At 40.9% G+C, this 21,359-nt stretch overlaps 1 protein-coding gene across 6 annotated transcripts in view; it reads left to right on the top strand.

Annotated features, from left to right (window-relative positions):
* The window catches only part of Cdk14 (cyclin dependent kinase 14), a 557,745-nt gene that overhangs the window by 412,236 nt on the left and 124,150 nt on the right, over positions 1 to 21,359 (top strand). For all 6 annotated transcript variants that reach the window (XM_076566272.1, XM_042272740.2, XM_076566274.1 and 3 more), the window contains one exon: positions 3,927 to 3,990. In XM_076566272.1, the coding sequence (XP_076422387.1) occupies positions 3,927 to 3,990 (64 nt within the window). The remainder of the gene's footprint in view (positions 1 to 3,926; positions 3,991 to 21,359) is intronic.

Genomic DNA, 21,359 nt, shown 5'->3' with positions numbered 1-21,359 from the left:
GGGAGGCAAGCATAGTGTCCTCTGTGCTCTTAACCCTCCCCCACATCTACCCCAACGTCCTGTAGAGACCCTTTCTCATTCTGAAGGAAGCTAATTTCTCCTCTGTTCACCTCCCTCCTTCAGTAGGCCAAGGGTGCTTCCAAGGGAGTCCCAGGCTTTGCATCTTTTGTGGGAAGCTGGGAGGTACACAGGCTTCTTGGGCAGATTTAAAGTGAAGCCAAATACATGAATGTGTAAAAGACCCCAGAGCTGACCATTTCGTGTTGGTGTGCGCTTTCCCTGTGGAGACTGTTTGTCCTCTCAATGTTGCTTAGTTTCTTGTAGTTCTTTGTGTAGGGTGGAGGCCTCCTGGGCTTCCCCATCCACTTCAGCATGTCTGTTGTTGTTATTGTCCTTGTTGAGCTCATGTTCAGATGGTCATGTTGGTGAGACTTCATGATGTAGTTTCTGACATTACAGTCTCCCAGCAAACTCCCCGGTTCCCGCTGGCTCTTAGGGTCTCTCCAATCCCTCTTCTGCAATGATCCCCGGGCCTTCAGTGTAGGAGATGTATTTTAGACATAACGGTTGGGATTGTGCTCCACAACTCTGCCTTTTGATTGATTGTAGTTTTCTGTATGGTGTGTTTGTTGCAAAGAGTTCAGGGTTGAGAACTGCACTCCTCTGTGTGTCTAAGGACAAATATTTAGATTGTAGTTAGGGATTGTGCTGGTTTACTAACCTGTTGGTTGTAGGCTCTGCCCTCAAAATCTGAGACTTCACTAGCTGGGTAGTTATCTAAGTTTCCAGCACCAGGCATGATTCCTTCTTCTCCAGGGGGTCTTAAATCCAATTAGAGAGCTGTGGTTGCTGCCAAGGCATGTGTAACCATTAGGGTTATCCTGACATGCTGGTCATTGTTGTGATTCTAGATGTTAAGCCCTGAAAACGTACCTGTAACTAAGGTTATACAGACTGAGCATGTAGTACTGAGGTATTTAGGAATACACACACACACACACACACACACACACACACACACACACACAGAGAGACATAACAACACTTAGTGAAAAAAGAGACACTGAGTTCGAAAGAGAGCAAGGAGAAGTATATGAACAGGTTTGGAGTGAGGAAAAGGAAGTGGGAAATTTTATTAGAACTCTAAAAGAAAAAGTTACAAAAGACCTCTCAACTCTTGTGACATGTTAGTTAAAGACGGCAGGAGCTTCACACACTATAAACTCATTTACTTACGTGTGTGAAGACTCTCAAATTCTGATAGCACAGATTCAATTTTCTTTTTCCTATTTTATTCACAAAAGATTGTTTCTGACTTTTAGGCAATATTCTTTTGCTAACTTTGAAATGTCTTCTTGCCGTTGGAGCTTATTAGTTCGTGCAAATGAAAATCTGGCCCAGAGACAAGGCACACACTTTCCCTAGTACACAGATGCCTGTCCTTGCCCGTCATCCATTTAACCCACGCTGCCCCTTCTGAAAAGCCTTTTACTGGAAACAAAATTAATTTTTAATTCTCGCTTTCCTTTGTGAACGTTGTGCGCACTTTGCATTTCCTGAGCAAAGGTTCCAAGAGTGTCTACAGAAGAAATGGAGTCCAGGACCTGATCGCCAAGTCCATCACCAAAGCACAGTCTCGTGTGGTGTTTCTGTCCTGTGAACTTTCCTGTGAAAGCTGTACTGTTTACATCTCTCCATGAAACAGAGCACTGTACGAGGATGAGGGTGATGCCTAGGGAAAGGCTTTGCTGATACAGGCATTATGGGAACATTGATCAGGCCACCAGGACAGTAGTCATTCTTCAGCAAGACGTAGACCCTGCTGAACTTTTGTTTCTAGAACTTCCAGAGACCCATATGTGCTGCAGACTGTGTCCATGGCACAATTTTAGTTGAACGCGCCTCTCTTCAGTAGTTAAAGTTAGTGTTGATGAACTTTGTCCTACATGCAAAATCCAACCAGTGTGAGAACAAAGAGGAGTATCATCCCAGACAGCCATGTGTGTGTGTGTGTGTGTGTGTGTGTGTGTGTGTGTGTGTGTGTGTTGGTGTGTGTATATGTGTGTCTGTGTGTTTCTGTGTATGTGTGTGATGCCTGAAAACTTGGAAAAATGCCTTTCACAGAGACATTGTTGCCAGAGTTTTTTATTCAGTGTTCTTTGTTTTTCTTCTTTCTGGCCACCTTGTCTGTCTCCCTCCCTCTCTCCACATAGCACATCAATTATGTAACTTTGTTTATATAACTCTGTGGTGGTTTGAATGAGAATGTTACCCATGGGCTCATATGTTTGAATATTTGGTCCCCAGTTGGTTGAACTGTTTGGGAAGGATTGGGAGGCGTGGCCTTGTTGGAGGAGGTGTATCACTTGGGGTGGGCTTTGGAGTTTCCAAAGCCCATAAATTTTTCACAGTTAGGTCCCTCTGCCCGTGCGTATGTAAAAGTGTGAACTCTCAGCTATTGTTCCAGCACCGTGCCTTCCTGCCTGCTGCCATGGTCTCTACCATGATGGCCACAGACTCTTAGCCTCTCAAACTGTAAGCCCTAAATAAGCACTGTCTTCTGTAAGTCTCTTCATCATGGTGTCTTTTCACAGCAATAGAAAAGTGACCAAGACAAGATCTATTTTATTAGTGTTTTCAAAATTAACCAACTGTGATTTCAAAGAAGAATTTTATCATCTTGTGTGCTGATTTAATATCTCAGTGAGGACATGATGCATGTGCTTGATACTGACTCACCAGAGCAGGAAATGTGAGTAAAACACTCACTGTGTGTGCCACCCTTGGCCAACGCAGCTCTGGAACCCTGCACCAGTAACCACAGCTCTGTATTGCCTTCTGCCTAGTAGTGCCCGCTCATGATGTATGACTTCCTTGTCACTGTTGTACTCAGCCCTCTACCTTCCTCACAGTTCTCCAGCCTTGTGTCTCACCCCTCTAACTTGCTGGCTGTCTATGCTTGCCCAGGATCATTTGAATGGCAGCATCTGGCTCTGACTCCCCTGCTATTCAAAAAGGATGCTGTCTCCAAGTCCGCCACATCCCAGAGCCAATCCAGTTTTCTATGGGTACTTATCTGATATTATTTAGTTATTGAATGCCATGGAGTATTCTCCACACAGATGACACAGCGTTTATCACTCTCTGGTTTATAAATGTGGAAAATGAAGCCCCAAGAGGCTCCTTTCTGCCCAAGTTTCCGTGACGAGAGGAAAGCAGCAAGGATGTAAACCCAGTGAGCTTGTCTTCACGGCTCTTAACTCTTCAACGCCACACTTTCGATCTGAGCTACTGAGTTTTGTTGCCATGACCATTAAGAGCACTGACCACTTTAGTGGAATGTCGGAGCCCTAACTGTCCTTGAATTCCTTTGGCAAGAGCAAAAGTAGGTGAGGAAGAAACAGAAATACGAACAGAAAAAGGAGCCCGCATGCGGAAGACCCTTTCGACGAGAAGAAACTGTAAATCACAGTGGTGAAAACTGAAGTGCACTGAGAGAATTCGAACACGTTAAACTGTGACTCCTGAGCCCTTGAAGCATCGTGATGCTGAGACAGAGGGCATGGGGAAGAAACGTCAGAACTCCCTTAGCTGGAGTGACACGCTGTGCCAGTGCAGTGAAGAACAGTCCCTCACCAGAGTCGTGAGGGGACGCTTTATTCGGCTCCATGAGGAGGACTGTACTGTGTGATTCTTCACCTACTTATTCAGTTTGAGCTTGATAAAATATAGCAGACTTAATGTGTCCCATTCAGCTGCATTTGTTAGAAGCCAGTGTTGCTTTTATTGAAATGAAAATCCTGGCTGGATGATAATGAGGGAAACATCCAGAGTTCCATACCATACAGTCTACTGTTTTCTGCACTTGAAAATTTTGAGTGCTTTGGAAATAATGTCTGTTTTCACAATTTCCTGTTCTCTACTAGGTTCTTGGAACACCAAATGAGGACACATGGCCTGGAGTTCATTCTTTACCACATTTTAAGCCAGGTATGTTTCATTAATTGCCAATGTTAAATGCTTCCGGTCTGTAAAAACTGACTATATAAATGTCCATGTTCAAGCAACATACAGCCTTGAAACATTATACAAACCTTTGCCATTGTATATTTTATGTATTAATGGAGATGTCCTTGTATTTGCACAATTCATTTTTTAAACAGAGTTCACTGCCTATCCACCATGAGAGAGTTTCACATATAAACTATGTTTGATTTGTCTAAATGATCTTATAGTAACTATTAATTTCTTTATCCATTAGATGTGTCTCCCTGCTTATAAAAGCAAAATTTAGCTGGAGAGATGGCAAAGCATTTATTGCATCAGCACAAGAACCTGAGTTCAGATTCCCAGCATCCATGAAAAAAGCTGGGTGTGGTAGCTGGTGCCATAATCCCGGTCCTGGGTAAACAGCCATAGGCAGGTTCCTGGGAACATGCTGACAAGTTAAGTCTAGATGAATCTGTCAGTTCCAGGTTCAGTGAGAGACCCTGTCTCAAAAACAAAGGTGGAGAGAAATTGAAGAAGAGACCGCTATCAACACACACACACACACACACACACACACACACACACACACACACACAGGAGCAAAATTTAAATTGAACACAATTTAAACATATCACTACTTTTGAATAATACTAAGAAATTGTAGTAAATTATAAAAAAAAAAAAAAAAGAAAACTCACATTTTTCCTTTCTTGATATATCCTAGTAATATATGGTCAGATAATTTGAGTTAAATTATATAAATTGTCCTGCTTCTCCAATTGTGTAGCAGTTGACATTTCAATGGAAATTATTTAGGCCTCTAAACTGGAGGCCTTTGAAAATGTAGTAGTTCAAAAATAAGTTGTCATCTTTTTACTCACCAGTAGATGGCAGCCATGAAACTTTCAGTTTTAATAGTGACAAGAAAATCTGACAATATGTGCTTGATTTTTATTGAAGGGGTGAAAGATTTGCAGTTGGAAATTAAATAAACTCAGGAAAATGAATTATAGTAGAGTAATTCTCTTGTTTTTCTTTTTGAGTTACAAAATGTGGTTTATGAAATGTAGATCTACCATAGCGCTTCCAGAGGAATTTCACAGAGGATCTGATGTGGCTGTCCTGTCAGAGAAGAACTCTGAGTAATTTCACTGAGGGGAGCCAAGTGTGTTCTGCTCCGCCTTTTCCCCTCTTTGGAGACTCCGGGAATAAATTACCAATTTCAAAGAATGACTGGGTTGGGAAACTATTTTTATTCTTCGTATTTTTTCCTGAAATTGTACAGTGTGCTGAGAATTCTTTTATCTTTTTCAGAAGCCCCAAAGGCTTTTTGTACTTTTACTGAAAATTATAAATGAGTTCTATGTTTGGAAAAAATTCTAGAAACACAGCAACTTATTATAATTGATTTTTTTAATTAAGCAAAAAGCATCTAGTAAACCAGTGTACTTATTCCTCATGGGGTTTAAGTCAATAAGACAGCTCTTTATAAGTGTGATGGCCTCTTATGATTAGTGATCTTGTTAGGATATACAATTTTAAGACCCAAGAAATAAAATAGAAGAGGTTGAGAGGCTGGAGTTTAGCTCACTGCAGAACCCTGTCCTAGTACTCAAAACAAACAAACAAACGAACAAGGTTTTAAATGAATAAAGTTATATACATAAAGGACCAATTAATATAGTAATTTCACCTGCCAAATGTCTAGACTAGAAAATATGGGGTAATTTGTCTATAATGGTGTGAATGGAGCTTATTTTCCTCAAGAATACATGCAAGTACTTAAGAGTTTCTAGAAAGTATATGATGTAGTCCAAATCAACATAGCAGATTATGAACTTCAGACCAGGGACAACACACAGTACATATCTGGCATTCAAAACTTAGCTCTTGCTCTAAGTTATGCTATATTTAAAACCAGTCTTATTCATGAGACTCCTCTGGTAGAAATATATAAATTAGAGTAGATACAGTAATTACTGTGTAAGCTCTGCAGCAGACACATAGTCATATTGGGATTCCAGAAGAACAACACATGTCGATGGTGTAAAGCTTGACTAGAAGAGACAAGATTAAAAATTGAGGGGGGCAGAGCCCTGAGGACTTCCACACAGTGCCCAACCAGATCATCAAGGGACCTTAGTCTCTGACTTCATAGCCCTTATACTCCAAGGGAAGAAAACACGGATCCCAGAGGACACTAGCAGTCTAGGGGTCACCTGTCCTGCCCTGCTCCCCACCTCCAAAGGCTACAGAGATTCGGAAAGGGGAGAAGGAAAGCTACAAGGGCATGTTTCTTTAATACTGAAAGTGTGTGTGTGTGTGTGTGTGTGTGTGTGTGTGTGTGTGTGTGTGTGTGTGTACATGCCGTGGTGCACATGTGGAGACCGGAGGGGAACTTGCACATATTTGCTCTCTCCTTCCACCATGTGGGTTGCAGAGGCTGGACTTGGCTCATCAGTCTAGGTGGCAAGTGCTTCTACCCACTGAGCCCTCCCCTCGGCTCTTTCCTTTAATGGAGTCAACTTAAGCATTTTGGAAGTGAACCAATACCATAGTGCAAAGCTTTCTCCTTGCCCCATCTCCCATCTGCCAGCTTCCCCAGAAACCACTGCCCTCCCTGACACCAGGCTCCCTCTCTGATACAGTAGCTATTTGTGTTTCTTTCTGTTGTGTAAATGTAACAAGTTATGAACATATATATATATATATATATATATATATATATATATATATATATATACACACACATATATATGTATATACATGTGTATGTATATGTTGTATTTTTCCTACATAAACGGTTGTATCTTGTTTTCTCACTGGTCTGTACTCTAGGATTTACATGTCACACATGTCACTGCATCTGTCAGTGAAGTCAGTGTGGCTACACTGACTCTGAATGCCACATTGTGTTCTGTTGCACAGATTTCACTTGCTGCCTAACCTGGGCATTTGGGCTGTCTTCAGTATGTCGCTATTAGAAGTGTTAATGCAGTGACAGCCATATCTAAACCACAAACTGAGAGAAACTGGTTCAGGAGTCAACAAGTATCAACGGTGGTGACTGTTAACGCTCCTCTCCGTCTAAAGCAGTGGTCTCTTGTCTGTGTGTCTGTCGGCAGTGTGTGCTGTGCTTCCCCAAGTCTTCTCTGCTCTGAACCCGTCAACTGCTGAGAGGAATTTCACTTTAATGTTGGTTTGCATGCTTCCTCTGATGTGAGGCTGGGCAGCTGTTCACCTGCTTCAGCTTTTCCTTACTAGGAGCTATTCATGGCTTTTGCTCAATTTATAGTTGAAAGTTGTAAGTCATCTCCCTATTAATTCTAGGAGTTTTTATAATTTAGAGTAATTTCTCTTTTACCTATGAGAGCCTTTTGCTTCTCTGGATTTACTGCATAAAAGTATTTTTTAAAGTTTTATTAACTTCATTACCAAAAATGTTTTGCAAAAAAAAAAAAAACATACACTGAAATTAAGCAGACCTAAGGACTGTATAATTCAGTAAATACAGTTAGACTAGCTATTCAGGATAGACACTGTGAAGCTTCTTGATACTGGATTTTATATTCCACTGTCAAAACATTTTTATGCACTTATCTACTACCAAAACCAAAAATTCCATGAGAAAATCAGAACTAGAAAAACATTTACCTCGTATCCCCTCCATAGCTCCTGTTCATCACCTGCATTAGTCCTTCCTCACTCTCTAATATTCACCTCTCTTCTTGTCCTCTTTTCCACATGTTAGACTCTACCCACATGCGCATATGTATGTGCATATTTACATGTATATATTTGACTAGATTCCACATGTGTTCTTTTCTTTCTGATATGTATTATCTAGCTTATTATTATACATTCTAAGTCCATTTCATTTTCCTGAAAATTTTGTGAAAATTCCTGTAAATTTTTTCTTTAGCACTAAATAATATTCATTCACACACAGAGATAGATAGATAGATAGATAGATAGATAGATAGATAGATAGATAGATAGATAGTCCAAATTTTCATTATCCATTCATCTGTTGACTGACAACTGGGCTGATTCCAGGTGTTTTCTATAGTGCATACAGCAGCGGTAAACCTGGGTGCAAATATCTCTACAGGAGGATATGTAGTTCTCTGGCTATGTGCCCAGGTGGGAAATAGCGGGGTAAAATAAGGTAGTTCTATTTTTAATTTCCTGAGAAATCTCCGGACTGACTTCTGCAATGGCTATATTCCCTTGCACCTCCATCTAGAATGAATATGGGTCCTGAAGTGACCACTGACACCTCAGAAACTCTACACCCATAATAACCTCAGAGACCACTAGAACCAGCGCCCCAGACTCTCACAGAACACTGAGCACACTGGAGCTGAAACATGGGCCCGGCACTGACGAATGAGGCCACTGGACTAGAATTCTGGTCACAGGGTGCTCGCTGGTCTTGCAGAAGCCTGGGCCCTCTAAAATTTTTAGCAAAGTTGACCATAGTCTTTACTATTAGGTTGTGTCTTTTCTGACTCTCTCAACAAAAAACTTTGTCTCAGGAAAAAAAAAATCACATGACATTTGTAGAATAGTGCAGGCTTGATTTTTAATACCAAATCCTGTTATTCACACACACACACACACACACACACACACACACACACACACACACACACAAACACACACACACACAATTTGTGTCTGTATTCATATGAGGGCACTTTGGGTTTTCAAATTGTTTATTTTACTGTTGTGTTCTAGGCCATGCATAAATCTAGGCAGCTACATCTCTTAGAGAAAATTTCATGTCTGTATTTTTCAAATATGTACAAAAACCCTGAACTGATTCTGTACAAAATGGGTTCCTGCTCAAATTGCATGTAGACCCCACGTACGGTGCTTTCCTCCAGCCCTTAGATTCTCCCAACAAAAGGGCATTCAGTAGTGGTTAATGATGGATTATTATTCAGAAGCTCAGACAGGAAGACACTGTAAAGTTCAGGGAGGAAACAGCATTGCCAGACTGGAAAGCAATGAGAAGTAATGAAATTTCAAAGAAAATGGTCCTCTTTTCCAAAATCAAGCACAGGGCGGGCACATCTAAAGGGGTTGCATTGTTTCTCATGGAAAGTGAGTCATCCGATGGGAGAGGTTGTTCAGTTGAAGCAACACTGATGAAGATGGGATATCTTACATGAGTGAGATAGATGAATACAGAAGAATTCACCAGTGAAGAAGGAAACGTGAGGAATGGTGATAGTTTAAACATACTGTGCCCCAGACCAAGCATGCAGACACGCTGACCTTTGAGTCAGCATTTACATGTGGACTTGGTCATGCTAAGTGTTTGTGATGAAGTGAAAGTTTTCTCACTAAGTCCTACTTAGTCACAGACAGGGCTGCCCAACCCAAGTAGAACCAGGCTTCTGTTTTCAAAGGAAGAAGTAAATGCTTTCAGACATGTGCCTTGATACCTTACCACTTAGTGGTATCTCTGCTTACAAAACAATTTAACTTTATCTCATTTGATATTCACACTGAGTCTGAGTTACTATACTATCTTCTTAATATTGCAGTCCCATTTTACAGACAGGAATACCAAACTCTGAGTGTCGGCCCCAAGCCTGCTACCTCTCTTGAAGAGGGCTTGCCTGTTGAAGCTAGAGCTGTGAAGGACTGTGTCTTAGCAAAAAACTGTCTCCCTACAGTACATTTCACCACCCATCACCTGCTCTTCTAATAAATTGTCAATTCTAAAAAAAAAAAATAAAATAAAATTTCAGATGATTTACTCTCCAATATTTCTCTTGAAAAGTGGTGCAATGAATGTGTTCACTGGGACAATGGCCATGACCCAGGACTGCCCTCGAGTGATTAGAACATGATCTTTCCATGTATTGTTCACTTCCAAGCTTCTTTAGTCACATATAATATAGGAATAAGAACAGACTCTGAGCCAGACGCAATCTCCGCACTGCTGACAGGTACCAGAGCTGGACGTAACGTGTAACACAATGTCCACTGTGAGTGCCCAGTCTGGGGCTGCAGTCCCAGTACCCCGGGATAGGAAACGCCACTCTGTCCTTTCCACACCCGAGGAGGTTTACACGCTTGGCTGTAGTCACTCCCGGGTCTTCTCAAGTTTTCTATAAGGTGCTGGGAAAGCTTTGGAGGCAACAAGAATTCCGCGGGTGGGATATGCCGTGCAGGAAGACTAGAGGGGGCATCTTGGTGTCATAATGTGCCCTTCACAGACCACCCGACAGTGAAGGTCCCCTGTGACTTGCAGATATCCCTCCTCTACTCTACAGAAAAGATGATTTCTGCTCCATCCAGTCCATCAACTACTGTGAAAATTAAATGCAAATATTTGTTCTTACACATCCTTCTTTTTTCTACCTACTTTTAAGATGACTGAGCTAGATAATATGATTGATATAAAATGTGGTTTAACTTTTAAGGATTTATAGTTACAAAATAATGTTTTCAACATTAATATGATGTGTCTTCCGCTTGCTATTTCCTTCCCTACTTGCTTTTTATACTTTGTTTCAGGAATTGTTCTCTCTCTCTTTCTCTCTCAGTAGCAACCATCATAATAATAAGTTAGATCTAGGTGTACTATGTGATGGTTATAAAAATGATTCACCATGTGCATCAGGGAATAAAGTACCTGCTTTGCCCCCCAGCACAAGGACTTGAGTTCAGATCCCCAAAGCTACACAAACAGCCATTCACAGTGATGCATGCTGACAACTCTGTCCTCCAGACAACCTCTGAGTTGGTGAACTCGGACTCAGAGAGAAACCCTTTCTCAAAAAGAGTGATGGGAAGACAGCTGACAGACACCTGACTTCCACTCTGGGCCTTCATGTGCATGCATGTACGCGTGCCCCTGCATCCACGTGGTTCGGTTCTCGTGTCCGGTCGCATTGCTGCAAACCTCAAGGTTTGCCGACACAGGTTGGGGACTTTCAGATCTCTCTAAGCATGTCAACTTTGCTGTTCTTCCTCTCACAAGTTCATGCCACTGTAGTCACCTGGTAGAAAAGCTAGGTAATTAGTAAATGGGCGAGCTACATGAACTTTTTTAAAGGTCTGTCAGCAGACATTAATGTTACATGATAATTGAGCCCATTCTGACATTTTCATACATGCACACAACATATTTTGACCAAATTCAGCCCCGCCCTCTTTTATCTCCTTCACAATATCCTCTCCCCTGCTTTGTGTGTGTGTGTGTGTACCAGTGAATTTAATTGAGATTGTTTACAGGAATGCAGGTCCTGAAGGGTGATTTCTAGGAGTGGTTACACTACTGAAGAAAAAGTCTCTTCCCTCTGATAGCAACCGGTAACTTCCTGTAGCTGCCAGGGGAAGCATGAGGATGGTGTGAACTTTGTAGAGCAGGGGAAGTTAAAAAATGCAGAAGTGACAGGAAGGACAGACAGACTTGTCTTAATGTTCTGACTGTGGGCAGTCTTACTGGAGGTCACTAGTGAGTATAAATTGGAGAGTGAATGCTAAGCTGAGCATCTGTGAATCAAGAAGTAGCTGTGCTTTGCATGTTCATGTGCTCAGGTGTCTGCACTCTTGGTGAGTGCTCACCAGGCACTGCAGAACCAGGTGTGAACCAGGCTTCACATGTGCTCAGGTGTCTGCACTGTTGGTGAGTGCTCACCAGGCACTGCAGACACAGGTGTGAACCAGGCTTCACATGTGCTCAGGTGTGTCTGCACTGTTAGTGAGTGCTCACCAGGCACTGCAGACACAGGTGTGAACCAGGTTTCACATGTGCTCAGGTGTTTGCACTGTTGGTGAGTGCTCACCGGGCACTGCAGACACAGGTGTGAACCAGGCTTCACATGTGCTCAGGTGTCTGCACTCTTGGTGAGTGCTCACCAGGCACTGCAGACACAGGTGTGAACCAGGCAGACAGACCTCTCCCTGAGCAGCTCACAAGCCAAAGAGAAAACAGAGAATGACAGATGCCAAGCCCTAAGTGTGGCTGCAGACGTGTGACCACAGGGAAGCAGCAAGAGGCACTTTGAGGGCCCAGGCTTTGGAAGACCGTGGGAGGAGTTGAGATTTCATTTGAAGTGTGAGAAATAGTAGAGAGCTCTGAGCAGGGAAGGAAATGGATGTTGTACAATCTCCAAAGGGTCCACTGGCTACACAGTGTCACAGACCTAATTCAGAGCTGGAAAGAGGTTTTGTGTCCTGTGGATTTTTCTTGATTTTCTTTCTGTCGGCAGCCCAGGGGGCACAGTGTCTGTGAAGTCTGTCCTGACTCAGAGGGAAATTACTGTCACATCAGTGAGCAGTGACATCACTAACATCTTCCCCCATGTGTCTGCTGTTGGACAAGGATTTGATATGCTGTGTCCGGGCTTTAGCCAGTGGTGTAAGAATAAATAGAAAGGAGCTAGGTGTCTTGTTAAGCACCAAAATATAATCATCTCCAGTAGCAGATGCTGTCTGTGCGGGTGGTAGCAGTCATTCTATGCAAGCAGAGGCTGTGTGTACCCACTTCCTCCTGTCTGCTTAAAGAATGTCTCATTTGCCTCCACCAGTATTATCAATAATGATGGAAACTAACTGTATGTCCAGAAAGTATCAGAAAAAAATGAAATAATAAATTCTCAAGGGGAAGTGAGCTTCTTAAAAGATTGTTGTTTTTTTTTTTTTAAATTCCAAAGAAACTTGGCAATTTTATAATTGTCAGCATCGGTATTAATCTCATTTCACCTCACCAAATGGAATACAGAGTGTATAATTATTGAGCTGGAGAATGGCTCAGTGGGTAAAGTACTCACCTGATAAGCATGAAAACCTAAGTCCAGATCTAAGAACCCACATTGAACTGGTTGTGATAGCCCATGTCTGTGATTACAGCACTTCTTTAGTAAGATGGGAGCCAGAGACAGGAAAATTCCCAGAAGCTCATAGACCATCTAGTCGCGTGTTTCTCTGACCTCCAAATGCTCATCACAGCACTCACACATCAGTACACACACACACACACACATACACATACACATGAATCATACACATGGAGAATATTTTTAAAATTATTATTATGCTACTACATGGATAAAAGAAAAATGTAGGCTTCTGTTATTTATAGCACAGATAGTGTTTTACTCCCCAAATGTTCTAGTTAGGTCAGTACATGGACGGTAGAGGTAGGTGATGTAGTTGTTTTTTTTTTGGGGGGGGGGGGTGCACCACCCAGATCACAAATAAATACACAGAGACTTATTCTTACTTATGAATGCCTAGCCTCAGTTTGACTTGTTTCTAGCCAGCTTTTCTAACTTAAATTATCCTGTTTCTCTTTAACTATGTTTTGCCTCTGGGCTTTTTACCTTAATTCTATATATCTCTCTTTCCTTCTCTTTTTCTCGTCCCTCACTCTTCTCTCTTCTCATGAGCCTAGATTTGGTAGAACACTCACTAAATATGCTCAAGGCCTTGGTTCAATCCTCATCACCTCCCAAAAGAAAAAAAGCCACAAAATTATGTATCAGGAATTAGAATAACACAAACATGTTCATGGTATCTATTTACTTATTGTTTTTTTTTTCCATCACAGGCAATTTATTTTGTTCTATTCATTTACAGTTAATACAGAAAATACCTGGAAACATTTCCATATAATGTTTGACACAGAAATCATCAAATAGAAGTATACAATGTTGACAGGAGGCAGTACATTTATAATTTATAACCCCAAATGTATTTATAAATTAGAAGTGGAAAGATCTACAAATGAAATTATGAAGGTTCACCAAAGTCATTTAATCTGTCAGTTTCTCATTCATTTTTATGTCTTAATAATATTCTATTGTATGAATAACCTACATTTTATTTCTCTCCAGCATTTGATAGCTGTTTGAGTTGTTTTAACTTTTTTACTATTAGCAACACACTGCTGTAAACTTTCATGTACATGTTTCATAGGTGCACATTTTCAGTAGTTTGAGGATATATTCCTAAGGGTAGAATTGTTGAGTAACAGAGTAACAATGTTTTGCATTTTGACCAACCACCAAACTGTTTTGCCAAAGTGGCACACCATTTTACAATCTCACCAAATCCTTGTTTTTAAGGCTCTGATTTTTGTACAAAAGCATTCAATCATTCTGTCAGACCAAACCAGGAAAAGTAAGCTATAGTTCAGAGCTGTTCTATTCCATTTACTATGCAAAGCCATTCTTGGCGTTTGCAACTCTCAGCCCTTTTGAGTATTCTTGCAGTGTTCACCTTTTCCTCCACCACTTTTTTTTTCTTCTTTTTTTTTCTGGTTTATTTCTATCTATTACAAACGTATAAAAAATCCTCCATCAATGCTGCTGTTAGCAGCAGAACCTTGAGAAATATACCTTTGGTTTGCCTCAGAAAAGGAACACATATTGCACTGTAAAGTTTATAAAATTGGCGCAAAACATTGTGATGATGTTACAATACCAGTTTTAGGAGTTCAGTGACTAATGGGGAGCCGATGGGATACATGCAGAACTGTGAAAGCGATCTCACTTAGCCAGCTGTACACGTAGACTGTAAATCTACATTCAGATCATTTCTGAACTAAGACTATCATCTCAGTTTATCTGTTGAGGTCAACCAGGAAACCCTAGAATATACCTTGATTTTTGCAAAAAAACAAAATAGGGGGAGGGGTTTCTTCAGCATTTCAGTCCACGAGTAACAGTATCCTAACAGGCAAAGTGTTCTCTCACTGTCAACATAGAATGAACTGCTGCTGGAGGTCAACTTGGGTTTTAATTTGCATTAGCACTTACATGCATAGTAGTCCAAGTTGTTGACCTCATGACTTTAAAAAGTAACTCTAAAAAAGTAAAATGGCCCTTCTTGGAAGACTAAAGAAAGACATCCAGCCACAGTTGTAAAATGTCTCATCAAAACAATATACCCTTTTATGAATTACGCCTCAATTAAAAAAAAAAAAGTAGCCCCAAATAAGAAGCAGCTCTGAAAAAAAAAATATAACTTAAGATATTTGAAAAAAACAAGGTGAATACAAGTTCAAAAATAATTAAGATACATTTTCTTAAGGCTACCTAGAATTAGGCTTTAAAGAATTCTACCATTTCAAGTTTACCACTAGTTACTAGATACCTATTTACAAACAAGATGTTCACTTTTTTTGTTCCTTTATCAAGAGAAAAATCTACCTTCAGACTATGAGGGTGGTGATGGGGAGGGACTAGAAAACAAGATTCAAACAATCCCATGCAAATATCACATTTTTCAAATGGAAGAACTTCAAACTGCACTAGAAGTTCCAATCACTAAGACACTTTCCATTGAAATGATTTAAGTACAACTACATGGCACCAAGGTTTAGGCCTAATATAGGCTTGGCAACCAAGTCCTTGTTTTCTGGAAGAAAGGCCTCAAAAGTCCCACTCAATTCCACATAACAATACTTCAAAGATCAATTAGGTTTTCCTTTCCTTAATATTTTTGTTTTTGACTTCTAATCTTAAAGACTAGATTAAAACTTAGCTCATTTCCCAGAAGGCATTGCTTCCCTTTGCTCTATGAAAGAGTCCACCAAGACCTCTTCCTCAAAACCATCTAGCCCCCAGCCTCCAGTCTCTGCTTGTGATGTATCTTTCTCAACATCCTGAAAAGGTAATGTAGGTAAAATATGCTCATAAACATTAAAACTAGTTGTGAGAAAGACGTAACTAGCTTTATAATTTAAGTTTTAAAACATAAATACTTGCAGCTTGATCTGCACTGACAATGATTGTTGAAGCCTAGAATTCAACATTTACAAATTCTCATTCACACACACAAAACACATTATTATCACACAACTTGTGTCTTGAGAGAATCTTCTGCTTTTTAAATCTTTGGCCTCCCAGTCAATCCCAAGTTCAACCAACTTTAACTAAAACTTCACTCAGAATTTCACCAAGCTTTTCACCCCCACATTAATGCTTGTCGTATCTTTCATCAACTGTCAAAATCTGAAGCCTGCTCAGAGATCGCCAGGCAAAAGAAATTAAATGAAATACACAGAGGTTATTTCAAAATAGAACATGACCATCATCAAAAAAAAAAAAAAAAAAAGTCACGATTCCCGATTGGGATCATCTTTTGTTTCCCACGTTGGACTATTTCACACTCCGGCATTGGCCAAAGGACACGAGAGCTGGTTCTGGAGCATACAGTTTCTCACACAGGTGTCCAGAGGAACACCAGAGACAAAGTCACGTGAGGCCTCTCCCGTACAGAGACTGTCTCACAGGGGCAGTGAGGGAGGACACCCACTAGTTTGTAGAGATCCCTGAGAGAGTATGATTCTTAAAATCTGGACTGTACATAATTCACATCAGCCCTGTTCAGGTACTTACTGGAAGATGCAGCTGTTTGCCAGAACTCAGCACTCCACTCTAGATCTCTGCTGCCTTAGTCTCCATCGCGGATTTCCGAGTTCTGGTAGTTACCTGGACCACTGAGGTATTGCCACAAGACTTCTTCTCATTTGAAACATCCTTTTTCTCTAGATATTAGGATAGCTACACCAGCTTGTTTCTTAGGTCCATTTGCTTGGAAAGCCTTTTCCCAGCCCTTTACTCGAAGGTAGTGTCTATCTGAAGTTAAGGTGTGTTTCTTGTATGCAGCAGATGGATGGGTTCTGTTTTCTTACCCATTCTGTTAGCCTATGTCTTTTTATAGGTGAGTTGAGACTATTGATATTGATGGATATTAATGACAAGTGATTGTTAATTCTTGTTATTTTTTGTGGTTGTGTTGTGTTGCTTATTGTTTTAAATTGAAGTTTAACAGATCATTTTCTCTCTGGAGTAATATCTGCTTTATCATACTGAATGTCTCCCAGACACATACATAGTTGGTTGTAAGATGGTCAATTTTTAAGGCATATATTATTGTTATTATTAATAATAATAATAATAATAATAGCAGTCATGGCTAAGAAGTATAGAGTATTACTGTGTTTATTATTAACTCTGGAGATAGATTTTCTTATTATACATTTTCAGTGTCTCTATAACATAAAAACTGCTAGTATCCTAAACTGTGATCTGGGGGACACTGAGGCACAAGAAGTTTAAATAATATGTCCAAGAATTGTAGAATACTAAAAGTCAAAAGTTATTTCATATTTCCTATGAGCATGAGGAATGTTTGTTCTACCCATAGTACGGTTAGGTAGTTGGGAGGCAGGTAGACGGTGTTGTAGATGAGAAAAGGTAACAGGGTTGCTTATATTCAGGTTTTCTGTTATTGCGGAAGGAGCTTTGTTTGATCCGGCTTTGTGGCTTCATGAGAAAACTTCAAGTTTCTCAAAACCACGCCACACCTCATGGCATAATGACTGGAGCATAGATTTCAACTCTGGACAGTCCGTTCCGAGCCCAGCTGTGTTGGTGAGCTGTGAGTTATGCTCAGGTGGTCCAGGGTCTGTGCGTCAGTTTGCACCTGTGTAAAACAGAGTGCTGCCCCCTGCTCCGGCTCACTGTGAGTAGTAGATCGAGCTTCTGTCTGGAGGCCACACAGGAGGTGTGAGTGTCCTCCGCTCTCTGGTGACAAGAGACTGGAGCACACAGCCCACCTCAGCCTCTGCTGCCCGCCTACATCTCAGGCAGCACAGTTCCTGCTCCTCTGTGCTTGTTTGTAAGATGAAGGGCTTAGCGTGCTTGCACATCCCCTGTGCTACTGCGGACCGCGGGGATCACCCCTCCTGCTGATCTCTGCCACCATGGAACCGGCTGCTCTCTTTCTCTAGCCTTCGTTTAGAGGAGTTGTAAGTTGGTTATCTGTAAAGAGTACACTTTGAAGCTTTCATAAATGCCCTCCAGAAAGAACCGTCTGATGGAAAGAGAAGTGTTCTGTCTTGTGTGGGTGGGGGAAGTATAGGTAGGTGGGACACCTCCTCCAGAGATGTTCATGAACCCTTGTGTGTAGGTGTACCAGTGAAGGTGGAAATGTTTCATGAACAGAGAGGAATGCTTGAGTCTAGAAGTTTCTTAGAGATTGCTGATTTGAAAAGGCATAGCAGCAGGAACTGGAGGGTGATTGTGGTAACCAGACAGATGCTTTGTCTCTGTCTGTGGTCTGAGGATGGTTTTCCAGCATTTAACATAGTGCTCTGGGGATGGTCAGGTTCAGAATGCATGTGCCGTGTGAAAGCCTCCAGCTGGGGACCTGTCAACTCTCAACCATGATATATTGGGGGATTTCAAGTCGTTTAAAGATGTGAACCGTAGTTACACCGCAAAGGTAGTGTTTCTAGAATGCCTGTTGTGATCAGGGTGGTATTTTGGCATTAACACAACTAAAATCCTCAGAGTTTGGAGTAGACTGGCCCTTTCTATTCAAAGTGAGCTCTCTTCTGGTCTATGTGAGTTTTCCTGTACTCGTGCTCCAAAGACTGTGGAATCTAGCTTTAAAATAGCTGTATCGGAACCCTAACTGAAATATTCATGTCTTGCTTGGTTTTCCTAATAAATACCAGAACATAGAATAATCATGTGATTCTCATGAGCAGTGTGAGGACGGTTCCTCCTTTTGGAACCCACCATGTTGCTTTGGGTGAGTGCCTGTAGGGGACTCGTGTTTATAGGTGTCTTGTTCCTTGCTGTACGCGTAGCGGCTGGCACATGGTAGACCTACGCTGCATGTTTGTGGAGCGACTGAGAACGAATGAATGGGTCTATACAAAGGGATTTGAGGGTATTGTCTGTTATATAAACATATAACTAGGAATGTAACCAGAATGAATAATGACTGGGGAGTGATTCACTCTTTCAAAGGCCAAGCCATTTCCCTCCACCGAAGCCATTCCAAGAGAAGCACTGGGAACACTGTATGCCTCCATACCTCTGTCAGATGAGACGGTCCTCTAGGATGACCATTTCTTTGCTTAAGTGCTGGTCACTTTGTTACCAGATTAATAAATGCACTTATTAAAATGTAAAGTAATTCTGAATTCAAATTGTGGAGAGTTGAATAGTCTCAGTTCTAAAGAATGACTAGCACAACTGATGTAGCAGTTTGGACATAAATTTTAAATTATTACTTTTTTTCTTTTTGAAATTATAACATAATTACATCATTTCTCCCTTTCTTTTCCTGTCTTCAAACTCTCTCATGTACCTACCCATGTTCACTTTCAAATTCATTGCCTTTTTTTTTCTTTTTCATTTGTGTTTCATTTTCTTCTGTTTTTCTCTATGTTTAATTGGGACTGGGACACTCATTTATATTGAGTTATAAGAAAATTGTCATTTCATGGTGCTAATGTGTTACACAATATCAAATGCACTCCTGAGACTTTTTTATGATCTCTGTGCTCCCCTCCTTATTCACCCTTTCCAAGAGAAAAATATCCACATTCCCCCTTCTTATCCTTTGCACATACCAGAGGTTTTTTTTTTTTTTTAAATTGGTTGGTTGTTTATATTCAATGTGTCCTCGTGTTATTGAAGTCCTACACCCTGCAGTGTCTTGTAAGTTACAGAGGTGTGGGTGAGAAGAGAAAGAGAAGAACAGAATTGAAAAATTAACTGATTGGATAACACAATGTGGGCCTATAAGCACACACATAAAATCCAGTTGAGGCTTTATCTTCAGGAGCGCTACAGTTTGCTTCAAGCATGTCAGGTCGGGTGCTTTTAAGCAGTAAACTTTACAGATGTAGCCTTGTTCTTCAGTTGCTTTCCTGTGGAATGTCGGGGAGTTGCCGGGCAAAGGCACTGGGTTGAGAGAGACCTTTCCAGGCTTTTGTCCCCTGAGTCACGTAGCCTAGCAAGTAATTTCTTCTCTGCAGGCTCTTCACATCTCCTGCTGTGCTGCGACCATCCTCTGCAATGTCCCTGCAATAAGAGGAGAAGGTGAAAGTCAGCCTGCAGGTTTAAATTAATTGCACTCCTTGGTGAAGCTTTAACGACACTCTAAACCCCTGGTTTAAACATGATGGGGAGAGAGATCTGACATGACAGGAGCACGTGAGAGAACACTCAGCTGAAGGTGAACAGTGCACGCGTGCATATGCAAATGCTCAGGTAGTCAGATACCGTTCTATGCACAGGTCGTGTGCTGTTGTAAAGTACCCCGGGTTCTGATTGTGGGCATTCATTTAAAGTTTCTGGATACTAGGTATGCTTGCCCTTAAAGCTGCGCGTCTCGTTAGTTATGGGGTGCAGGACACCCTGTGTGTCCCTGGATTAGCTACAGATTCCTGGGCTTGTTTTGTCATCATGTGGAAAAGTGGTACCTCCGTTTAATCAGTCCCACTTTAAGAGTGTTGTCTGTATCCACGTGGCAGCGTCTCCTACCTACCCTGTATCTGTAATTTTGCACTTACACACATGGATATGGACTGTAATTAGTTCTGTGTGCCCAGTACGTCACCTGACAGGAAAGTACATAGGGAATATTTGCTGACAGAATGGAGAGTTTATGTACATGGTGATGGAAATGCAACGGGGAAACTTCATATTTTTATTGTTTTATCCCATGCCGTGTGACATGTTTTATTTTCACTGTGTCTCTTATATACACAGCTGAAAATGACTGTTTCTGAAAAATCCTATTTGCATATCTTGTCAAGCGCTAAATGGAGGCTTTGCTTAGAACTAATTTTTGTGTAGTCATTAATTGGTAAGAATAATAATTTACTTAGAAATGTGAGATTGTGTTGGTTTTGTCTGTAATAGAATTTTTGTTCATTTTGAATGATAGCGAGTTATTCAAATTGCTTTGTAGGGGCTACAAAGTTAAGAGATTCAAATTTGTTTTACAAGGACATTTGATGTCATTAACTTTTGAAATATGTCTTGCTTTCCTAATGTCAGACTTTAGATAATATTTTTCTAAAAACCTTAACAAAGAACTGTTATTTCCATTTCTCCTTTTCTTGTCATTTCATTCTCAAACAGAGTAATCCTTTAATTGGTTCTACCACACTAACTGCCTGAATTCCACTGTACCTTATAATGCTGTCCAGGAGAGAATAAATCAGAAATTATACACTCTCTTGAAATGAGTAGATACTGTTAAGGAGCAGGCCTTCCTTCAGGACAATGAATATCGACAATTAGGTGGATGGTTGGCTCTGCACACCATCGTAACTCAATGTCTGGTTCCTGTTCTCTTTCTCCTCACCTGTGCCTGACACACTATAAAATACTGTCAGGTGCCCCGGTTTGAATAATAACTCAGAAACCCCATGAACACTACACTTTAACTACCTTGTGAATCATTACACAAAGATAAACTTATTCTCAAAGCGCCACTTAAGTTGTGCATGAAGTGCCAACGTCTTCAAAACCTGCAGAGTTCAGAACGGGTAGGTGCTTTGCCAGTCATCTTGACCCCTGCTTTTCTGT

Source organism: Peromyscus maniculatus, chromosome 3 (assembly GCF_049852395.1).
Source record: "Peromyscus maniculatus bairdii isolate BWxNUB_F1_BW_parent chromosome 3, HU_Pman_BW_mat_3.1, whole genome shotgun sequence".
Lineage (NCBI taxonomy): Eukaryota > Metazoa > Chordata > Mammalia > Rodentia > Cricetidae > Peromyscus > Peromyscus maniculatus.
This window is presented reverse-complemented; position numbering and strand designations above follow the sequence as displayed.